Here is an 18,914-nt window from a genome sequence, read left to right on the forward strand (position 1 = left end):
AAACATGAGGGCCTGAGACTGAGCCCTAAGATCCATATACAGAAAGCTGGGGGCAGAGATAAACATTTATAGTCCCAGTTCTGGGGAAGCAGAGACAAGCAGATCCCTGAGGTTTGCTGGCCAGCCAGTCCAGCTTAATCTTTACAAGGTTACTGCAGAGCTTCTCATGGGGGCTGACCTCACTTTAGGCTTGAGGTTCATGTGACCTGCCTCAAAGAACAAGGTGAAGAACAATTGAGTAAGACTTCTGACCCCTATGCTCATGAGCAGACATGCACACCTATGTGCACAAATACATGAGCGTACACACACACACACACACAATTATGTTTGAGGAAGATGGGTGGGTACATATATAAGTGTGTTTTTGTCTGTTTTTTATTAAGAAAGTAGCATTTGTATTTTATGTTAAATGATAAAAAAGGCCAGACACTGAGTCCTTTTTAAATAACATTTATTTTTCATTTGTCAGTGATTAACTTTGAACTCTCCTAGAACAAACAGTATCATGATCACAGTGAATAAAAAAATATAGATGATCAAATAAAAATATTAGGTTATACAAAGTTAGTTTTTTTAAAAAAAATCATTTTCCACCAACATTTTCAGGACCTTGGGAATCTGGACAACAATTTAATTTGTGGGATTTAAAAAACAAATATCTCCAGCAGTTAACCATGAAGAAGACACATTGGAGTTCATTTTTAGAGGCCCGCTGGAGTCAACAAGGGTCACAGACACTCACAAGAGCTCTGAGAACCACCGTATATACAAACTTCTGTACACAGTGAGACCACAGAGAAGCTACCCAATTAAAACCATATTTAAAAAAGAATGAAAATTCACCTTCCTATGCTTGTATTTATTTTCCATTTGATCCAGTATTTTAATGGTGTCTCTACTCCATATATTAGTATCTCTTTAGTAACTCAGAGATATCCCTCCTTTAAGTTATGCCAAGGGAAATCAAGATCTTCTCTGAAGGAGTACACTGAGTTGCTTGATGTCAGCTGAAGTGACACTCAATTATACAAGTCACACCACAGATGCAGCAAGGATGGAGCTGAGCAGTCAGCCCTTGGGGGTGAGCTAGAGTCTGGGCGGCTGCGGAGGCAGCATGAGGATCCTTATAAGTTTACTGCATAGCTTCTCACGGGTGGGGGTCAGGATGAGGGGCGGCCTCATCCCTCCCACTTGGCTAACTCATACCAGCAAAGCTCTCTGCAAATGAATACAAGTCATTTGGCACAAAGGGAAGGATGTCAGGGCAAGACTGAGGCCATCTGACAGGCTGACACACTCAGAGGCCCCAACTTAAAAAAAAACAAAAACAAAAATCCAGAGTATGTACGACTTGGCCTCATTCTCACTGCGCTCTGAGATACTTGGGGCCTCTGGTCCCACAGCTAGGAAGGGCTCCTTTCCAGAAAAAGCCATCACACCAAGATGAGCCATCCCAGGTTCCGGAGGAGGTCATCGGCAAGCACAGTAGATGGAAAGACAGAAAGGAGGAGAAGCTTTCTCATCCCAGGGCAATCACTGCACGATCCCGGAGTCCACTGAGGTCTGCTTGCGGGTTGTCTTCGGAGGGGGAGGAGGTGGCGTTTTGCTGGGCAGTGGAGGCGGCTGTTGCTAGGAAACAGGAGTATAAAGAAGCCATCATGTTATTGGTGTCCTCAGAGAAGCACCTGTTTTTGTTGATGTGGTTGCTGTTTGTTTTTTCTGGGGTCTTACTTGACATGGCAGTGGGAAGTCAGTCTGGACACTTATGATGGGAACTGACTCCTCCCGGTGACCTGGCTCCACTCTGCCTGGCTTTTTGCCAGCATGTCAGCTACCTCACGCTTGCTGCCCTGCAGTCACAGGGTTTTCTGACATCTGAGTCTGTGTACATGGTGAGTGAGCCCCTGAAAAGCATGGCATCACTGTTTGTTGTTTTAGATTCAGATGTCATTGGCCTAGCAACAGATCTGTGTCCAGAGAAAAGTCTCTCCAGGGTATGAGAAGAGACCCTCCCTTGCCTTCTGAACTGACAGCCCAGGCCAGCAAGCTTTCTCAGGAAAGGATTGTTTTACAATTTGTGGATCACACATGCTCTCTCTCAGGCTGGAAAGTAGCCAAAACCTGGACCCACAGAAGCTGTGGTCATAGATGTGGGTGACGGAAACTATATTAACAAAAGTAAGGGACTGGCTGTATTGGTCCACAAGCAATAAGGTACCTTGGGTTTCTGGTATGGTTTCACTGTAAATGTTTCCTCCCTTGCAGACCCATGTGTTTGAACACCTTGACTCTTGCCCTCTGTGTCAACCCTTGGGAGACAGAACCTTGCTGGAGGAAGGAAGATGCTGGTGGCAGGGGAGGCCTTGAGACTTATCTCCAGGTTCTCCATCCTCTCCTTTATCTGCTCCCTGTTTAGCTGACCTATGAGCAAGTATCTTCCACAAGCTCCAGTCACTTCAGGGCTGCCTGTCATCATGCCTTCCCCTCCCACGATAGACTATGAGCCCTCAAAACTGTGAGCCCTCAAACTGTGAGCCTTCAAACAACCCTTCCCTCCCTCTGCTTCTTAGCCTGCATCACAGAGATTAGAAAAGTAACAAGAAGAATATGCCTTCCAAAGAAGAAAATAAACACACAGCTGTAAAGCCAGCAGAAAAACCACGCACTACCTGCCCTCTGTGAATGGCTCAGGTGGCCATTGCACTACTGTTCTCGGGACCCTTGTGACCACCAAGACACTGACAAGAGCTGCCTGGGAGATGTGCCTTTATCACCCAAGGGCACAGTGAGTGAGCAGATAAAGAAACTGGCAGACTGGGGGAGGTGGGAGCCTACTGCAGGCAGAAGTCTCGAGAAATGTTCAAGAGCTACCATGCAGTGTAAGGGCACGTGTTACAATCTCAGCAGAGGCTGGAGTGAGTCTGCATGTAAGAGAAGAGAAGTTCTCAAGGGCAGATCCGTGACACAGGAGTCTTACTCACTGCCCTAGCCTGATCCTGATTCACAGACAGGTAAATACACAATCACCCCAGTGATGGGTACAGAGGGAAGAAGCTCCCATCTCTAACATTAGCCATTTTACAGAGGGAAGTGGGGGCCTTGGGAACTGGCTCAGTTATGAAGCGCTTGCCAAGCAATCATAGGGACCTGAGAACAGATCTCCAGAACACCAGTGAAAAACCAGGCACAGCAGTGCAGGCCTATAATCCCTGCCTGAGAGACAGGAGGATTCCTGGGCTTTGCTGGCCATCCAATCTAGCCCAATCAGTGAGATTCAGGTTTAGTGACAGACCCATCTCAAACAATAAAATGGAAAGCAATTAAGGAAGACAACAGATGTCAACATCTGGCTTCCACATGCAGATATGCCATGTCCAGAGGCACACACATATAAACACACACACACACACACACTCCAAAGGAAAGTAAAAAGTACATTTGTAAGTCTTTTTAAGGTTGGTGTGCACTGTGAAGAGAAAAATAAAACACAAAACGCTGATTTGATGGTCTGAAACATCCATTGTAGGTGTGTTTATAGGTGAAAGTTATGGTGACATCCAACAGAGAGTAACTACAGTCAGGACCAACACGGTCCAAGGGAAATACAGTGTTAGACACCTAAGATGCCTTTAATACCAAGCAGGAGAATGTTGGGTTTATCACCATTGAGCAAAATTATAGCTCACATGACTGGCCATATGAGCCACTCTGAAATGAATGACAGCTTAAAATGGCAACAACTGGAGATAGAGCCACGGACAAGCCTGAGGCCGATCGATGAGAGTGACGGGAGGCTATCGATCACCTCCCACAGCAGATGAGCGATCATTAGCCAATGACGGCGCTCAAGGCCCGTGCAGAGGGAGGCACCTGAGAAGATGCCTTAACTAATGACGACGCACTAACCACCGGCCTGTCACCCAAACTTGAGCTCAGGCTCCAAATTAAACCAGAAACTGATCGCAAAGGGAGTTGGGTAATTAATCTAATTGAATTTGCACCCGCTTTATAGCTGGAACTGCAGCTAGAGCTTGTCAGTCCCTCACTTAATCACAAATGGCACTGACAACTTGGGATGATGGATCTGTCACCCTGTGTGGATGGGTGACAGAAATGGACTTGTTCACACTTTCAAGTTTAGAGTTTTCCAATTATAGGAGGACCTGGTGTGTGTGGAGGGGGGAGTATTTTTGGTTTTCTTATGAAAAAAAGAATATAATCAACTAATCAGGATATAACACACTAAGGAAGTGGAGGTTTCCCTCCTCGAGTCCTTGGGTCCCCTTTTGGGCTGGAGAGTAAAGTTTATATCTCAGTAGCTGCCTGAGCCCTCTCCCCGTGTAGAATACCCCTTCTCCAGGGCCAGCTCCCCAGTTGGCATCTCTATTCCTACATAAATGACACTTTGGCTTCAGAAGAGCCACCTGCCTCTCCCAGGTCACAGAAAAAGTCTGATGGTGGCATCTTCTAAGTCACTCTCCACCTTATTTGAGACAAGATCTGTCACGAAAGCTGGCACTCACCAATCTGGCTAGCATGGCTGGCCAGTGAGTTTCAGGGTCCTTCCTGTCTCCCCCGTGCTGGGATGGCAGGTGCCTGCCAACATGCCTGGCGTTCTTACGTGGGTTCTGGTGGAATGAACTCGGGTCCCATAACTTGCATGGCAGGCATTTTACCCATTGAGCCATCACCTCAGCCTTCCTTACTGCTTTCACAAGAAGAGAAAAAGGAGTGTGTAGAACACCCAGTAAAAAAAAAAAAAAGTCGCCCCAAGAAATAAAAAGAAATAGCATGAAGCTTTATTTTTATTATGACTGAAGAAAAACAAATTCTCTGTGCCTTGTAGTAGCCGCCAGTCAATCTCACATCATCAGAGCTCTTGGGGGCTCTGGTGGCCTTAACATTGTGTTATGGAAGCTGAACAGCAAAAAGTATGACCAGCTGTACAAATATGGGCTGGGGTGTTTTACTCTCCAAACAAGGTTGATTTAACTTTATAAGGCCACGAATACTGTGGCCTGGTAGTGGGGAGTTTAGAGCGGACATTTCTGTCATGGCTGTGTAACTCATCCTTGTGCTTCTTCCCTGCCCTTACTTTCTCTACTCACAGGACCGGAGCCATGCACGACAGCAACTGTGAGGACCCACTGCGGTGTGGCGTTGAGGACTTTTCTCTACTGTTTGCATTAGCAGGCAGGCCCGAGGCGGCTCATCAGGAAGCACATTAGACATAATTAATGACTTTAAAAACAGTGTCTGGTGGGGACCAGTGCTGAAGAGGGGTTCAGGCTGGCTGCTCATGAATACTGCTAGTAGAAGCCAGGTACAAAACTTGAACCAAGATTTTGGGGGTGGGGCACTTGAGGGCTGATGAAACAGTGAGGTAGGGCATGCAGTCTTTGCAACAAAGAGGACCCCTTCTGCGGACTGTCGAGGCAGTGAGTGCCTGTGGTCACTAGGGACCTGTCAGCATGACGGCAATATTGCCCAGAGGAACTACAGGACCAAGACGGTGGGACACAAAGGAAGCCTTCCCTATGAAACAACATTATTTTAATGTAGTCAGACAGACCTCCTGGCATCAATGCTGCTGGCAGTATTAACAGCTCAAAGATTGACATTTCCATCAGAATGACTTCGGAGCAAGGGCAGCAATGGGGATGGCTGCAGCACTGGAAGGGAGGCAGGGCTGCCTGCAGCTAGGGCTAAGAGGAAGAATCACAGATTGTGTATATCTCAGGCCTTACTCCTTCACTCTTCTCTCAGAATCAAATCAGGTCCATCCTGTGTTGTTTTCTCATGGGTTCAAGGGAAACCTACTGAGATTCGGAAGGTTGGGGGCAGTAACTAAAGACCCATGGTCTAGAGCTCACTTACCCGCTGCGGGGGAGGGGGAGATGTGGGTGAGCCCAACAAATCCTGGTTTTCCATCAGATTCCCATAATCTGCCATGTTGCCTTTGAGGGGCAGAGGGGGTGGGACATCAGCCACATCCATTCCCGTCATGCCGTTCAACTCCAGACCTGAAATAAGCAGAAAGAGTTACAACGGAACCAGAAGGCCTCCTGGGCCTCCCCTGTCTTCCCCTCCTTCACAGAAACACTTGCCAAAAGGGCAGAGAAGAAGGCAAAGAGGAATGGAGAATCCAAAGAGTGGAATTCTCCCCTGGTAGAATGTTCTAGAAAGGAAACATGAGAGTACCAGTACTCGAAGCTACATATCAATTCACTTTGTAAAACCTACTGTCCATGAGCCTCCTTCTCTTTTGTGGCATCCACACAGTTGGTGTGACAAGGGCTGTGGACCGCTGCCAGATAGGCTTTGTGGTCAGTCTGTCACAGTTGCTACTGGGAGAGCTCAATGGGTCTTGTCCAGTGATGGGGCACACAGCCAGCAACTACCACACACAGTTCCCTCACCAGGGCAATCCCGTGACTGTAGACAGAAAGGGACCAGCAGTTGTTTTCCAGAGCCAAGGGAGGTACAATGGGTTGTGAGTGCAAACAAAAGTGGACATTTGTAAGGGAGGAGGGATCGCTAAGGTAGGCTGATTCCATCAGTTTTTTGCTGAGACGCTTGGAAAACCAAAGAGGAAAACGAACATATTTACTGATGGGTGTTTCTAGAGTTTTCTTAAGTGGTTATCTGATAACAGGGGAATGGCAGGGTGGCTGAGAAGTGAACATGGAAGACCTCGCATGGAGCTTGGAAAGCAGTGGTCCTCAGGAGTGGCACTCAGGTGCCTACATCACTGCGATAAAGCGGATGTGACACAACACTTGTCATTTCATCCTCCTTTAGTGTGCAGGCCTATGGTGGTGACAGGCTGACAGGGCTGTGCAGCCATCTGTCACCCTAGTAGAAATTTCTATGCATTAAGGAATAATTGTTTCACTGTACATCCCAGTAGACACAGAATCCCAAGGCCCCAGAACACACTTGCAACCAGTGGCTCTCAAGACTCCTTTTTGAGGCAGGGACTCTGGCCCTGGGTTGGGTCTTGTACTCTCTATTTGTTGAGCTCTGGCACTGAGGGTTAAAACCTTCTTTTCATTTAGACAGAAAAGGGGAGATGATGTGGGATTCCCCTGTATGCTATGAGTATGTTTTATTACCATTGGTTAATAAAGAAGCTACTTTGGCCTATGGCAGGGCAGAGTAAAACCAGGTAGAAAATCTAAACAGTGATAGAGAAAGAGAGTAGGAGGAGTCTAGGAGATGCCATGTAACTACCCAAGAAGCAAGAGGCAACAAACGAGCCTTGTGGTAAAATATAAAATAATAGAAATGGGTTAATTTAAGATGTAAGAGTTAGTTAATAAGAAGCCTGAGCTAATAGGCCAAATAGTGTTGTAATTAATAAAGTTTCTGTGTGATTATTCGTGTCTGGGCAGCCAGGAACCAAAGGGCAATCTCCCCTTACAGGTTTCTGTTTGAGTTGCTGAAGTCTAGATTTCCCACCACAACCCAAGGAACGCCCCCCCCCCCACCCAGGTGGCAGGTGCTCATCTAACTTTCAGTCTGCTGCTGGGGAGAGGGTCCTGAACAAAGTGCCACGGTCAGGGGGACCATAAGGAAAAACATCTTATGTTCCACTTACTGGATTGAATGCTGAAGCTGAGCTTGGCTCTTGGTGTGACTGGAGGGGGTGTCTGCTGGGAGGACGGTGATGTTGGAGACACAGAGAAGCGCCTTTCAGTTCCAATGACATTGATCACCTGACTCTTGGGTCTTTGGGGCCGCAGGGGACTTATCTGTGTTGAGGTACAGAAAGAACAAGGGTCTATAGGGGTTGATGTATCTTCCCTAAATTCCTGTACTGAAGCCCCAACTCCAGTATCTCACAAGCCCACATGGATGTAGGGGTCTTGCAAAGCAAAGGACCCAGTTAAGACGATGTCAGCATGGCCCCTAATCCAACAAGACCTTTTGAACAAAGAGTGTTTGGACATCATGCAAACAGGGAGAGCATCATGGAAAGATTAAAGCAGAGGTGGGGTACTGTTGCTACAAGTTAAAGGACACCAAACATGGCTAGCCAGTCCAAAGGCCACGGGCAGTGTGGAACAAAATCTCTCACCACCTTGGCATACAACAAACATGGCTAGCCAACTCAGAGTCCACAGGCGGTGTGGAACAAAATCCCTCACTGCTTTGGTATCAGGCAACACCATACACACTTTGATTTTGGACTTTCAGCTTCTAGAACTGGTAGAGAACAACCTTTCTATTGTCTGAGTTGTTCATAGCAGAGACAGTACTCTGTTATGGCAACCTGTCCCCACTAACACAGAACTTCACACGAATCTTCAACCCAGCCTTTGGGGATGGGCTGGCCTACAACTTGCTAGGTACCCAAGGATGACCTTGAACTCCTGATCCTGATGCTGGAGTGACAACTGTGCACCACCTTGTGGGAGTTTGAGTTGTTGGGGATTGAACTCAAGGACCCAGACACGCTAGTCAAGCACTCTACCCACCAAGCTGTGGCCTGAGTCCTCTACAGGCTCTTTGAACACAAATATGAAAGTGGAGGAGAGTAGCTGAGAGCTATGTACCTAGTGACAACACCCAGGGATGCTCCCAAAGGACTATGAATGGAACAGAAAGCCAGGCATGGTGGGACATACCTTCAGTTCTAGCCCTCAGGAGGCACAGGCAGGTAGATCTCTGCGAGTTCGAGCCCAGCCTGGTCTACAGGACAGTCAGGGTTACACAGAGAAACCATAAAACAAAACCCCCAAAACAACAACAAAACAAAAACCTAAAAGAATGAACAGAAGTCTAGAGGCCTGGGCCGGAAGGCAGGAGTCTCCTGTTGCCCTTGTTTCGTTTCTTTGAGCTGTGCTATTATCAGGCAGGAGTTCCATTTTTCCTCTTCCTGCTGGCTGTGGGCTTTTGGGCGTACTTGACTTTCCCCCGCCTGAGCTCTTTCCCCTGTTTAACATCAGTAAATTTAATTTATATTTTTCTTACAGCTTGGTCTCAGATCTTGCACATCGGGGAACACCAGCAATTACAAAATAGTCTGAGGTAGGATTTATTCAGAAGCACTATTAACCTGGCGGAAAAGCAGGAGAGGAGGCTGTCTCTTAACCTGGCGGAAATGTAGGCGAGGAAGCTGTCTCCCGGAGGGCCTGGCTCTGGTGGATTCACCTTAATCCTGGGGCATGAGCTGGTTTTGCAGTGGAGGGAATGGCAAGAGCCAGAGGGTCTTTGTATCTACCTTAGAAGAGACCCACAAAACCAGCTCGGACAGAAGCTACTGAAACCAGAAGTAGGGGTGAAGTCCTGGGCACAGAAGAGGCCCTCTGATAAATGAGCAGCACACAGCCTCAGCTACACAACCAAACCATTCTGTAGAGATGGTGTGGGGGCCATGCCCGAGCACTGCCCACAGATGGAAACAGAGAGTCTCCCCGTCCCTTAGCCTTACTGGGTGAGGTCAGGACTTGCTACAAGTCTGGCTCTCTAGGGAAGAGGTGCCTATGGGCTGGGGAAGCGAATGGGGCAGTCAAGACCTTCTCTCACTCTTCCTACTCCTAACACAAAGCTTCAGGATGATTTCCTGGGGACACGCGCAAAAATGTAGCTAGGAGGCCCAGCTTTGAGAGGCTCAGCTAAAGGTCAGGGTATTGTTAATGATGCAAATCAAGAAGAAAGTTGAGCCAGGGTCTAAAGGCAAGGTTCTGAGAAACACTGCAGAAGCCAGGGAGACCAGTGTGTAGGTATATTGAGGGGGAGCCTTAGCAACATCAGAATTCTGGGAACACTAGGGGGCACTAGAGTCAGCATGGACCATGTAGTTGCTTTCCAACGTGACTCCTTTTCCTAGGTGACCACATAAACATCTGTGTCCAGTAGCCTGGAGGAGGCCTCCATGTGCACAGATGTGCTGTGCACCACACCTGACCAGTAGGGTAGGACTTTGCTGTGGCATCCCTGGCCATTCTGAACCGCAGGCACCTACTGATTGCAAAGTCAACGCTCTGTCCTCTGACCTTGTGTAGCTTCTGTGATCTGAGAGGTCCACATGGTGTTGCACCTGGCCCTGTCACTAGCAGGTGTTTCCCCAGGAGTGCAGTCATCATTGAGAAGGACAGACATTCTACTGTGATGGCTCAGCAGCAGCCGTGTCCTTGGATTTGTCCTCACATGATTCAACAGGGGTCCTTTTGGCTGCTGGGCTCAACTTTCCTGGGGCCCAGTTTTAATATCTTAAATCAGAGCTTAACCAAGAATGACTGTAGAACTGTGCAGTAACCGGGACTCTGAGTAAATATTTCAAAGAAGGAAGCGGAGCCAACCAGTTAGGATGTTGTGGGACCAGAGAGGAGATCTTCGCTCGTGAGGGTGCTGGAGGCACAGCTTTCTAGAGTAATGGGCAGAAATTGCCAAGTGGCTCACCAGAACCTCTCATGTACTGCCCAGTGCCCAGACATTTAATGCCAGCCTTGACCAGTGCTTCCTGGGCCCGATGCCCTTGGCCACCAGTGTCTGCACAAAGACACTAGAGCCCAGCTCCAGTGAGAGCACCTGTCCACAAGCCAGGGAGCCAACGGCCTTCCTGAGCCATGCCACAGCTCTGGCACCTGCTCTGCCTTCTAACTTGAGTCAAGCAGGCAGCATGACTGTTGTTGAGGCTGGAATGTTCCCTCTGACATGTTTTTGTATGACTTGTAAGAACTGTGCCTGGCCAGGCCGTGGTGGCGCACACCTTTAGTCCCAGTACTCGGGAGGCAGAAGCAGGCAGATCTCTGTGAGTTAGAAACTAGCCTGGTCTACAGAGTGAGTTCCAGGGCAGGCTCCAAAGTTACAAAGAGAAACCCTGTTTTGAAAAACAAAAAACAAAACAAAATGTGTACCTGGTTCAGAATTTGGTGAAATGTCCTTAATCATAGCCAAAATGGAGCTGTGGCCCAGGGAGACATGTTCTGGCCACTTACTAGTCAAGTACTATCCACGTCTCTCTCTCTCTCTCTCTCTCTCTCTCTCTCTCTCTCTCTCTGAAACACTCTCTGCCTCATTTCTCCACTTAGATCCTAAACACTACAGTGTGCTTCTGAGGGGCCTCGGTCCAAGACTCATCTTAGAGCATGCTTACTTTGTACTTGACTTCTTTTGCTTTGTATATGCATGCATGTATGCTGGTGTGTGCCTGCACATGCCATGGCACATGCATGGAGGTTCACAGGGCAACTTGTGGGAGTCAGTTTTCTTCTACCACATGCATTCTGCGGATCACACTGAGATCAGCAAGTCCGGGTCATCTCGCTGGCTTTATACTGGGCAGATTACAACCCTCAGGCAGTGACTACGGCTTAAGAATGCCAGTCAGGCTGGGCGGTGGTGGCGCATGCCTTTAATCCCAGCACTTGGGAGGCAGAGGCAGGCGGATCTCTGTGAGTTCGAGACCAGCCTGGTCTACAAGAGCTAGTTCCAGGACAGGCTCCAAAACCACAGAGAAACCCTGTCTCGAAAAAAACCAAAAAAAAAAAAAAAGAATGCCAGTCAGTAGGGAAGGTGTAGAGGGGACATTTGCTACCAGTGAGCAATGATTTGTGAAAGCAGCGTGCTTCTGTTCTCTGAGGTGCTAGGACATTGGAGGGCACCAGTCCAACAGAACTATGAGGAGCCTAGACATGTGAGGTGCCTGCAGGGAACTGACCTATCCAGCCCCTCTGAAAAAGGATGAAGGCCAAGACAGCATGTGTCCTGGGAGAAGAAGAGAGCTCTGCTCTGCATCTCTGACTGTCGGGTTATTTAAGGTCAGAGATGTGAAGACCTCAGGCTTTTAAGTTGCAATTTTTTTGTGTGTGAAAATTCAAAAAAATCCATCTGACAGCCCCCTCAGTTAGATGCAGATTTGGGTGGATGCCAGGTACCCCAGCAGAACTCCTCTGCTCCCCAGTTAAATTACCGTTTCAGAAAGGATCACAGCCTCAGACTGCTGCAGAGAGCTATCAGCGGGCTTGAATTCCTTATCGAATATCTCTTGGTGTTTGCTGTTCCTTTTCTCCTTCTTCTTGTCCTTCTTCTCCTTATCTGGATCGTCCCTGTCCAGCTTGTCCTGGGACCTGGAGTGCATCTTCTTCGGCAGCAGAGGCTCTAGAGCAAACCTAGAAGAAACAGGCATCTGAATCAGTGTCGTTACCGGGCAGCTACCGCTCGTTACCCGGGAGAGGTTTGTGAAGTCAGGCACTATGCACCAGGCTCCGGTATCCACAGACTTCCACAAGGGAAGGAATGGTTCAGAGCGAGAGGCGGCAAAGACCTTTAGATGCAGTGTGGCCCACTAGGGATGATGTCACAACAAAGTACTGGGCTGGAGAGTCAGGGGGTTAGCTGCTGGCATTGCGAGCACAAAAACCTGAGCTTGATCCACAGAACCCACATGAGAAACCCAAATGTGGTGGCGTGAGCTTGTTTCTGGGTTTGCTCCCTAGGCAGCCTACCTGAATTAGTAAGCTACAGGCCAATAAGAGACCCTGTTTAAAAAAGAAAACAAAACAAAGCAAAGAAAAAAAACCAATGTAGATAGATCCTGAGTAACAACACTTGGTCAGGTCAGCCTTCATGTGCACTTGTACACACACACACACATACAAGATACATGCATGAACACATATGTGCACACATACACATAAATGTACATATATCTATTGGAGATAAAAACCACAAAGTGTGAAAACCGTGTTACTCACCTGTGGCTCCTCCCAGTCTAACAGAGCTGTGTGATGGGATTCCTTGATGTGATGGTGTTGAATCTGAGCACTGATTACCAATGGCCATTAACATCACCAAGAGAGAGAAAATCAGCTCAGATGTGCCTCTGGAGGGAAGAGCCTATAGCTGCCTATGAGGTTAGCTGGCCCCAAATCAAACCTGAATTACACCAGACCTCTAGAGTCAACTCCCAATATGTTGTTAGTAGGGAGGGCAGACACTCATCAGACAGCACCCACACCCTAGGGCACAAAATCAATACGATCCACTCAGTGCAGACACAGAAAGGTAAGCAATCTGGAGTTTTCAACAAATTACAAGAAAAATGACAGTTTTTAAAAAGTGGATATGGAGACTTAAGGAGATAATATCAGCCAAGGGCAAGGTGAGGGCTTCACTTAGTCTAGTTTCAAACAAACTATATATATAAAGTGAGGTAGGGCAGGGAGCTGGTGCCGTGTGTGAAGCTCTTCGGCATCCGTGAGAACCTGAGCTCAAATCCACAGCACCCCCGTGAGGATGGGTGTGGTGCTGCCCACCTGTAAACTCAGCACTCCAACAAGGAGATGGGAGCAGACACAGGAGAATACCCAGGAGTGCAGGGGTAGCTAGTCTGGTGCACATTAACAACAAACAACAAGAAGCTTCAAACCTGGTGGAAGATGAGGACCAACAGATAAGTACACACACACACACACACACACACACACACACACACAGAGAGAGAGAGAGAGAGAGAGAGAGAGAGAGAGAGATAGAAATAATAAGAAAAAAGATGCATATGAAATTGATACCAATATTATGGTGATTAAGGATTCATGTCAGTATTTTTTATGTGATGGTAAAGTACACAGCTATATTTTCTAAAACTGTTTTCATTTAGAAACTGACATGGAAGTATCAACGGATTACATGATATGAAGTTTAAGACTTGCTACAGAATAACGTTGGGAGGAGGTGGGATACAGATGGAAATAAGATTGGAAGGGAGTTTTTAATGTTAAGGTTGACTGCTGGGGTAAGACACCTCATGATACTATCTATTCCACACTCTGCATGCCCCCAAATTTCCCAAAATAAAAATTCAATGAAAGCATTAAAAACGACTGGTGATATACATATCAACTCTTGGCTTTGGCCATAAAGGTTGTGGTGGTTGAATGAGAAAAGTCCCCCACAGGCTCATGCATTTAAACACGTGGTCCCCAGTAGGCGGTGCTGTTTGCAGAGGTTATAGAACCTTTAGGAGGTGGAGTCTTGTGGGAGGAAGTGTGCCACTGGGGTCAGGCTTTGAAGAATTATGGCCTTGACCCACTACCCACTTCCTGTCTCTCTCTCCTTCCTAAGTGCAATGTGATCAGTCTCCCGTCTGTGCTGTTATTCTTTTCCTTCCTGTTGTCTCACACCTCCCTCCCCAGGATGGCCTCTATCTTTCTACAACTGTGAACCAACATAACCCTTCTTTCTTAAGTTACCTTTGTCAGGGTATTTTATCACAGCAACAGGGAAGTAACTAATACAAAGGCATTCTGATCTATCTATCTATCTATCTATCTATCTATCTATCTATCTATCTATCTATCTATCTTCCATCTATCTATCATTATCTATCTATCTATCTATCTATCTATCTATCTATCTATCTATCTATCTACCTACCTACCTACCTATCTATCTATCTATCTATCTATCTATCTATCTATCTATCTATCATCTACCATTGTCTACCTACCTACTGATCGATCGATTGATCTATCTATCTATCTATCTATCTATCTATCTATCTATCTATCTATCATCTATATATATCAACAAATCAACATTCATGAGGCATGAAGTATTATGCCTAACATATTAGAAGCAACAATAAAAAATGTTATCACTGTATTCCAGGTTTTCTGAACTTGAGACAATTTAAGTAGGCAAAAAGAGGATATGTGACCCCCTTTGGACCCTAGGAGGAGGGTCTATCCTGGTGTGTGTTCAAGAAATTCCAAAGAGACAGGTGGCTGTACATTTCTTTGCCCTAGGAAGGACCACTGTAGCCAGAATGAACTTTATTCTGCATGTAATCTATGCCATTGGAGATCAAGCTTCATTTTGTCCACATTAGTCAGACAGCAAAGCATGCCAACCCAAGAACGAACACAACTCTGGACTCTAATAGAGATACTTCCCAGTTAAAGGTTGAACAAACGCCTCCTGGGTGAGCCGACTGTAATACACCACTCCATCTAAAACCTATCCATCAATTTCCACCTAACCCCTGTGTGCTCAGGAATATAAAAACCCTCTCCTAACTAGCCTGGGGATTCTCTTGAAGGGAAGCTGCATTAAATTTCTCTAGCTATCTTGTTCCAAGTGACAGACACACATGATTTAAATACCTCTAAGTGGAGAATTTCCATATGGGTTTGGCCTAAATATCAGACACAGATAAAAAATACTGTTAAGGAAAGAACATAGGTAGATTTTATAGTTCTCCACCAGGCATGTCAAATGCTGGCAGGAAAGGGTGCTTAGAACTGAGCTGTCCCTGATATTGCCTGGATGGCAGTGACTACACACCACAGAGGCCAGGAGCCGTCAGGTTTGACAACTGAAAGGACGAGGATAAACTGAGGAAAACTCAATGTCCAGAAGTTCTTTACAGACCTGAAAACTGTATGTGATATCTTTTCCTTTTTACATAGTAAGACATTGTTAGATGGATTGGCACTCAAAAACAACAGTTAAACACAAACCTCAAGGTGATCTTTGCAACAGTCTGAGCTAATGTCCGAGCCACACTGAGGGTTCATGAGTGTTACCTAGCCTGTAAACTGGAAAGTTCCTGCCGGCTTTCAGTTCCTAGGTGGGGGTCTTCAAGATGGTCTTGTAGAACTAAGGCAGCCCACATCCTCTGCTATGGATAGGGGACAGGGTAATAAGCTCAGTGGAAGAGGGAAGAGTGGCTGCTGCTGTGGTCTCTGAACGAGGGGGATGCAAGGCGTGGTCTACAGGTGTGAGAAAAGGTCTAGGGAAGGGTGTTTGTACAACAGTATGAATGTGTATGAATGTATGAACACACTTATTTCAAGGTGCTTTTCTTTCATTTTTACCATCTATTTATCTGGTATGTGTATGTGTGTGCATGTAAACCACTGCATCCATGTGGTTAGAGGACAACTTGCTGGAATTAGCTCTCTCTTTGCACACGTGGGTCCCAAGGGTCAGACTTAGGTCAGGCTTGGCAGCAAGCGCCTTTACCTGCTAAGATACTTCGCCCACCCTTAAAGGTTTTTTTTATGATGCAATTGACTACAATAAAAAAGGAGGGGGGAATAATATGATTTCTATTCTGCAGAGTAGTCTAATACAGTAGGTGACTTTTTAAAGTAGGAAAGTTTTTCATAGAAGAAGTATTTAATGAAAAAGAATTTCTATTTAAAAAGTAATAAATCTGGGACTGGAGAGATGGCTCAGCACTTAAGAGCCTGGTGTTCTTGCAGAGGACTTTGTGTGTGTGTTCAAATCCAGCGCTCACATGGTGGTTTATTGCCATCTGCAACTCCAGTTCCAGAGACTCTGATGTCTTTTTCTGGTCCCTGTGGGTACCAGGCATTCATGTAGTAGACATACACACGTGAAGGCAAACACTCATATACATAAAACAAAACATCTATTTTTTAGTAACAAATAGAAATAATCTTTCAATCAATCAATCAATCTCTCTCTCTCTCTCAAAAAGTGAGCTAGCTAATCATATAAGTGGCTGTGACAGTTGACATGGGTAGTGGAAGAGCTGGAGTTTTAAGGTTTAACAGACAGCTCTCTGACAATGCTACCCAGAGCAAGATGCTTCACAGTAACATCCAGCCTCTAATGTCCTATTGGGTACCACAAGTCAAGTGTCTCGGAGTGCCTCAGTTTCCAAAACAGCACGTCCAGGGGTGCTAAGCAACCCCAGGCTACTGGTGGCATCTGATGAGATGCCCAGCCTTCCCCACCTGGAACCCCCAGCTGCTAAGCCCACTCACCCATCCCCATGGCACCCCAAGAGATGCCCAGCCTTCCTGCTAAGCCCTCTTACCCGTCAGAGCCTGGCCTGGAAGGGGTGCTGTCAGAAGAGAGGGATGAGACGGAGGCCACAGACAGAGGTCGGGAGGATGACGGCATGGTGAAGGATCGCACCATGGAGCGTGGACGGCTGCCTCTCCTGTCGTCCAGACCCGAGGGCTGGGAGAGGAAGAAAACAAGTTAACACCCAGGCCACTGTGGACAGAGTCCTGTGTTGGAGCAACCTCAGCAGTGTGGGATCCAGACCTATGTGGGCCCACACTTCATACACCGTTTCCTTTGTTGTTCTGAAGACTCTTGAGACCTGACTCAATGCTTATTTTAAGTATAATTTCTTCTCCTGTCCTACAGCGGTGGTACTCACCAGGAATTTTCATGCAGAAGGCATCGAGAGTGTGACTATAGAATGTGTAAGATCTTTGTATGACCTTTGCTGAACTGCACAGTAACACCCGAGCCGGACGTCCAGACTCACAGAGCTGTATTGGCTCAAAGGCCTCACTACAAAGGGCACCTCCACACCCGAGGGAGACCTTCTCCATTGAATGACGGTGATGCAGAGAAGCCTGGGTTAGGCTGTGGGGTCTCTCTCTTCCACAAGAGGACCAATGACACATTCCAGAAAACAGCCACAAGGTGGCATTTTCTGGTCTCTCTTCCATAACTTGCTATACATTACCCAAGAAGCCCAATGCCAATGGGCTACAGCATGTATCTACATCTAATTAGGTAGGAAACACTAGTGTACCTGGGCCTGGAGCCAGATGTTGGCACATCTGGACCACAGCTGTTTCACAAATACTTTCCTTGGGTTGGCAGAAATCACATTTCTGTGTGTCACTCCCCTTGTGCCGCATCAGCCTCCCTACCCCACTCCAGGATGCTGGCAGGTCACACAACCAATCATCTACAGGACAGTTGATTTATATGACTGTCTCAGCCTTTGGAGGTAGCAAAGTGTTGATTACATATTCTTTAAGGTCTCTGCTGAAATTATCCTGCTGTTCTATGGTGGCACCAAGGTGCCCATGGATGATGCAGAAAAGAGCGTGGCTGTCTGTTAATAAAACTTTATTTGTGAAATAGGAGATGAGCCCTGGCACAGTGCAGGCCACTGGCTCAAAGCAATCAGCATCTGGGTTTGCAAGCTCAGAGTCTTGAACTTAGTACCAATGATGGTGCCAGCGGGCATCTCCACGGATGTCCACTAGGACTAACCAGTCACCAGGAGGAAGCTACAAGGGGTAGGGTGACATGGAGATTCTCCCCACATGTGGAAATGTTTCCCTTGGAGACGCGAAGTCTACACCACATCCTCTCCTAACCCTTTTTGAAGCACTGCCGGTATGCAGACTGATACCTTGACTAATAGGGTCTCTCCTCTGCCCTGGGCTAGGCCCAGGGATGCAGCTGTTTGTTCTTGCTATTCGCATTGATTCCAGGGTGGATTCTATCTAGGTCCCTTCTGACATGTTCATCACCACCCAAGGTAGTGAAGTTCATCATCCTACCCACCTGGGATGCTATCTATTCTCTGGAATCATCAAATGGTGATAGGCTTTGACTCACTTTGTTTTGAATGAGACCTGGTCAAATTTTTGGCCTTCTCAGATCCACACTATCTCTGGCTATTCTTCCACAGGGCTGGAGGTAGAGGATCAGTTGGAGAAAGTGATTATGTCTCTGAACAGCTATCGAGCTGGGGAGGGACTGCCTACCCGACTCCCCTGAAAGTGTTTTAAGCCTGAATCCATTACTCTCCATTTGGAATGTAGGTAGAGAAAAAAAGGAGGCAAACTTAAGGCTTTGCTGACAACTGTAACTTGGAGAGGGGTGTGTGTGTCTGTCGCCTTGTGTTTCACCACCACAATGCCAAGCCAACAGTTGGGAAGAAACAACCTAGTTGGTGTGTGTGTGTGTGTGTGTGTGTGTGTGTAGGGGGGATGTCCTGGCACTGTGTGCCCCATTCCCAAGAGCATCCAGCATGTGGTGTATTATGTCTGTGCTCTTCCCAAAAGATATGAGTCCTCATGGGTCCACAGAAGACCACTGGGGCCAGAAGTAGTAGAATGATCAGAGAAGTAGTTCAAGCCTCCTTTTGTCAATCAGCAAGGACTGGCAAGGTA

The 18,914-nt window shown here is 46.9% G+C and overlaps 1 protein-coding gene across 2 annotated transcripts in view; it reads right to left on the reverse strand.

The window, feature by feature from the left end:
- Nucleotides 1-473: 473 nt before the first annotated feature.
- Nucleotides 474-18,914, reverse strand: part of Dock1 (dedicator of cytokinesis 1) — a 497,567-nt gene continuing 479,126 nt past the window's right edge. For both annotated transcript variants that reach the window (XM_057777087.1, XM_057777086.1), the window contains exons 48-52: nt 16,802-16,947; nt 11,924-12,122; nt 7,604-7,757; nt 5,881-6,026; nt 474-1,632 (exon numbers count right to left, since the gene is read on the reverse strand). In XM_057777087.1, the coding sequence (XP_057633070.1) occupies nt 1,537-1,632; nt 5,881-6,026; nt 7,604-7,757; nt 11,924-12,122; nt 16,802-16,947 (741 nt within the window). In that variant the 3' untranslated portion in view covers nt 474-1,536. The remainder of the gene's footprint in view (nt 1,633-5,880; nt 6,027-7,603; nt 7,758-11,923; nt 12,123-16,801; nt 16,948-18,914) is intronic.

The sequence above is a fragment of the Chionomys nivalis genome, chromosome 8, assembly GCF_950005125.1.
Source record: "Chionomys nivalis chromosome 8, mChiNiv1.1, whole genome shotgun sequence".
NCBI classification, from domain to species: Eukaryota; Metazoa; Chordata; class Mammalia; order Rodentia; family Cricetidae; genus Chionomys; species Chionomys nivalis.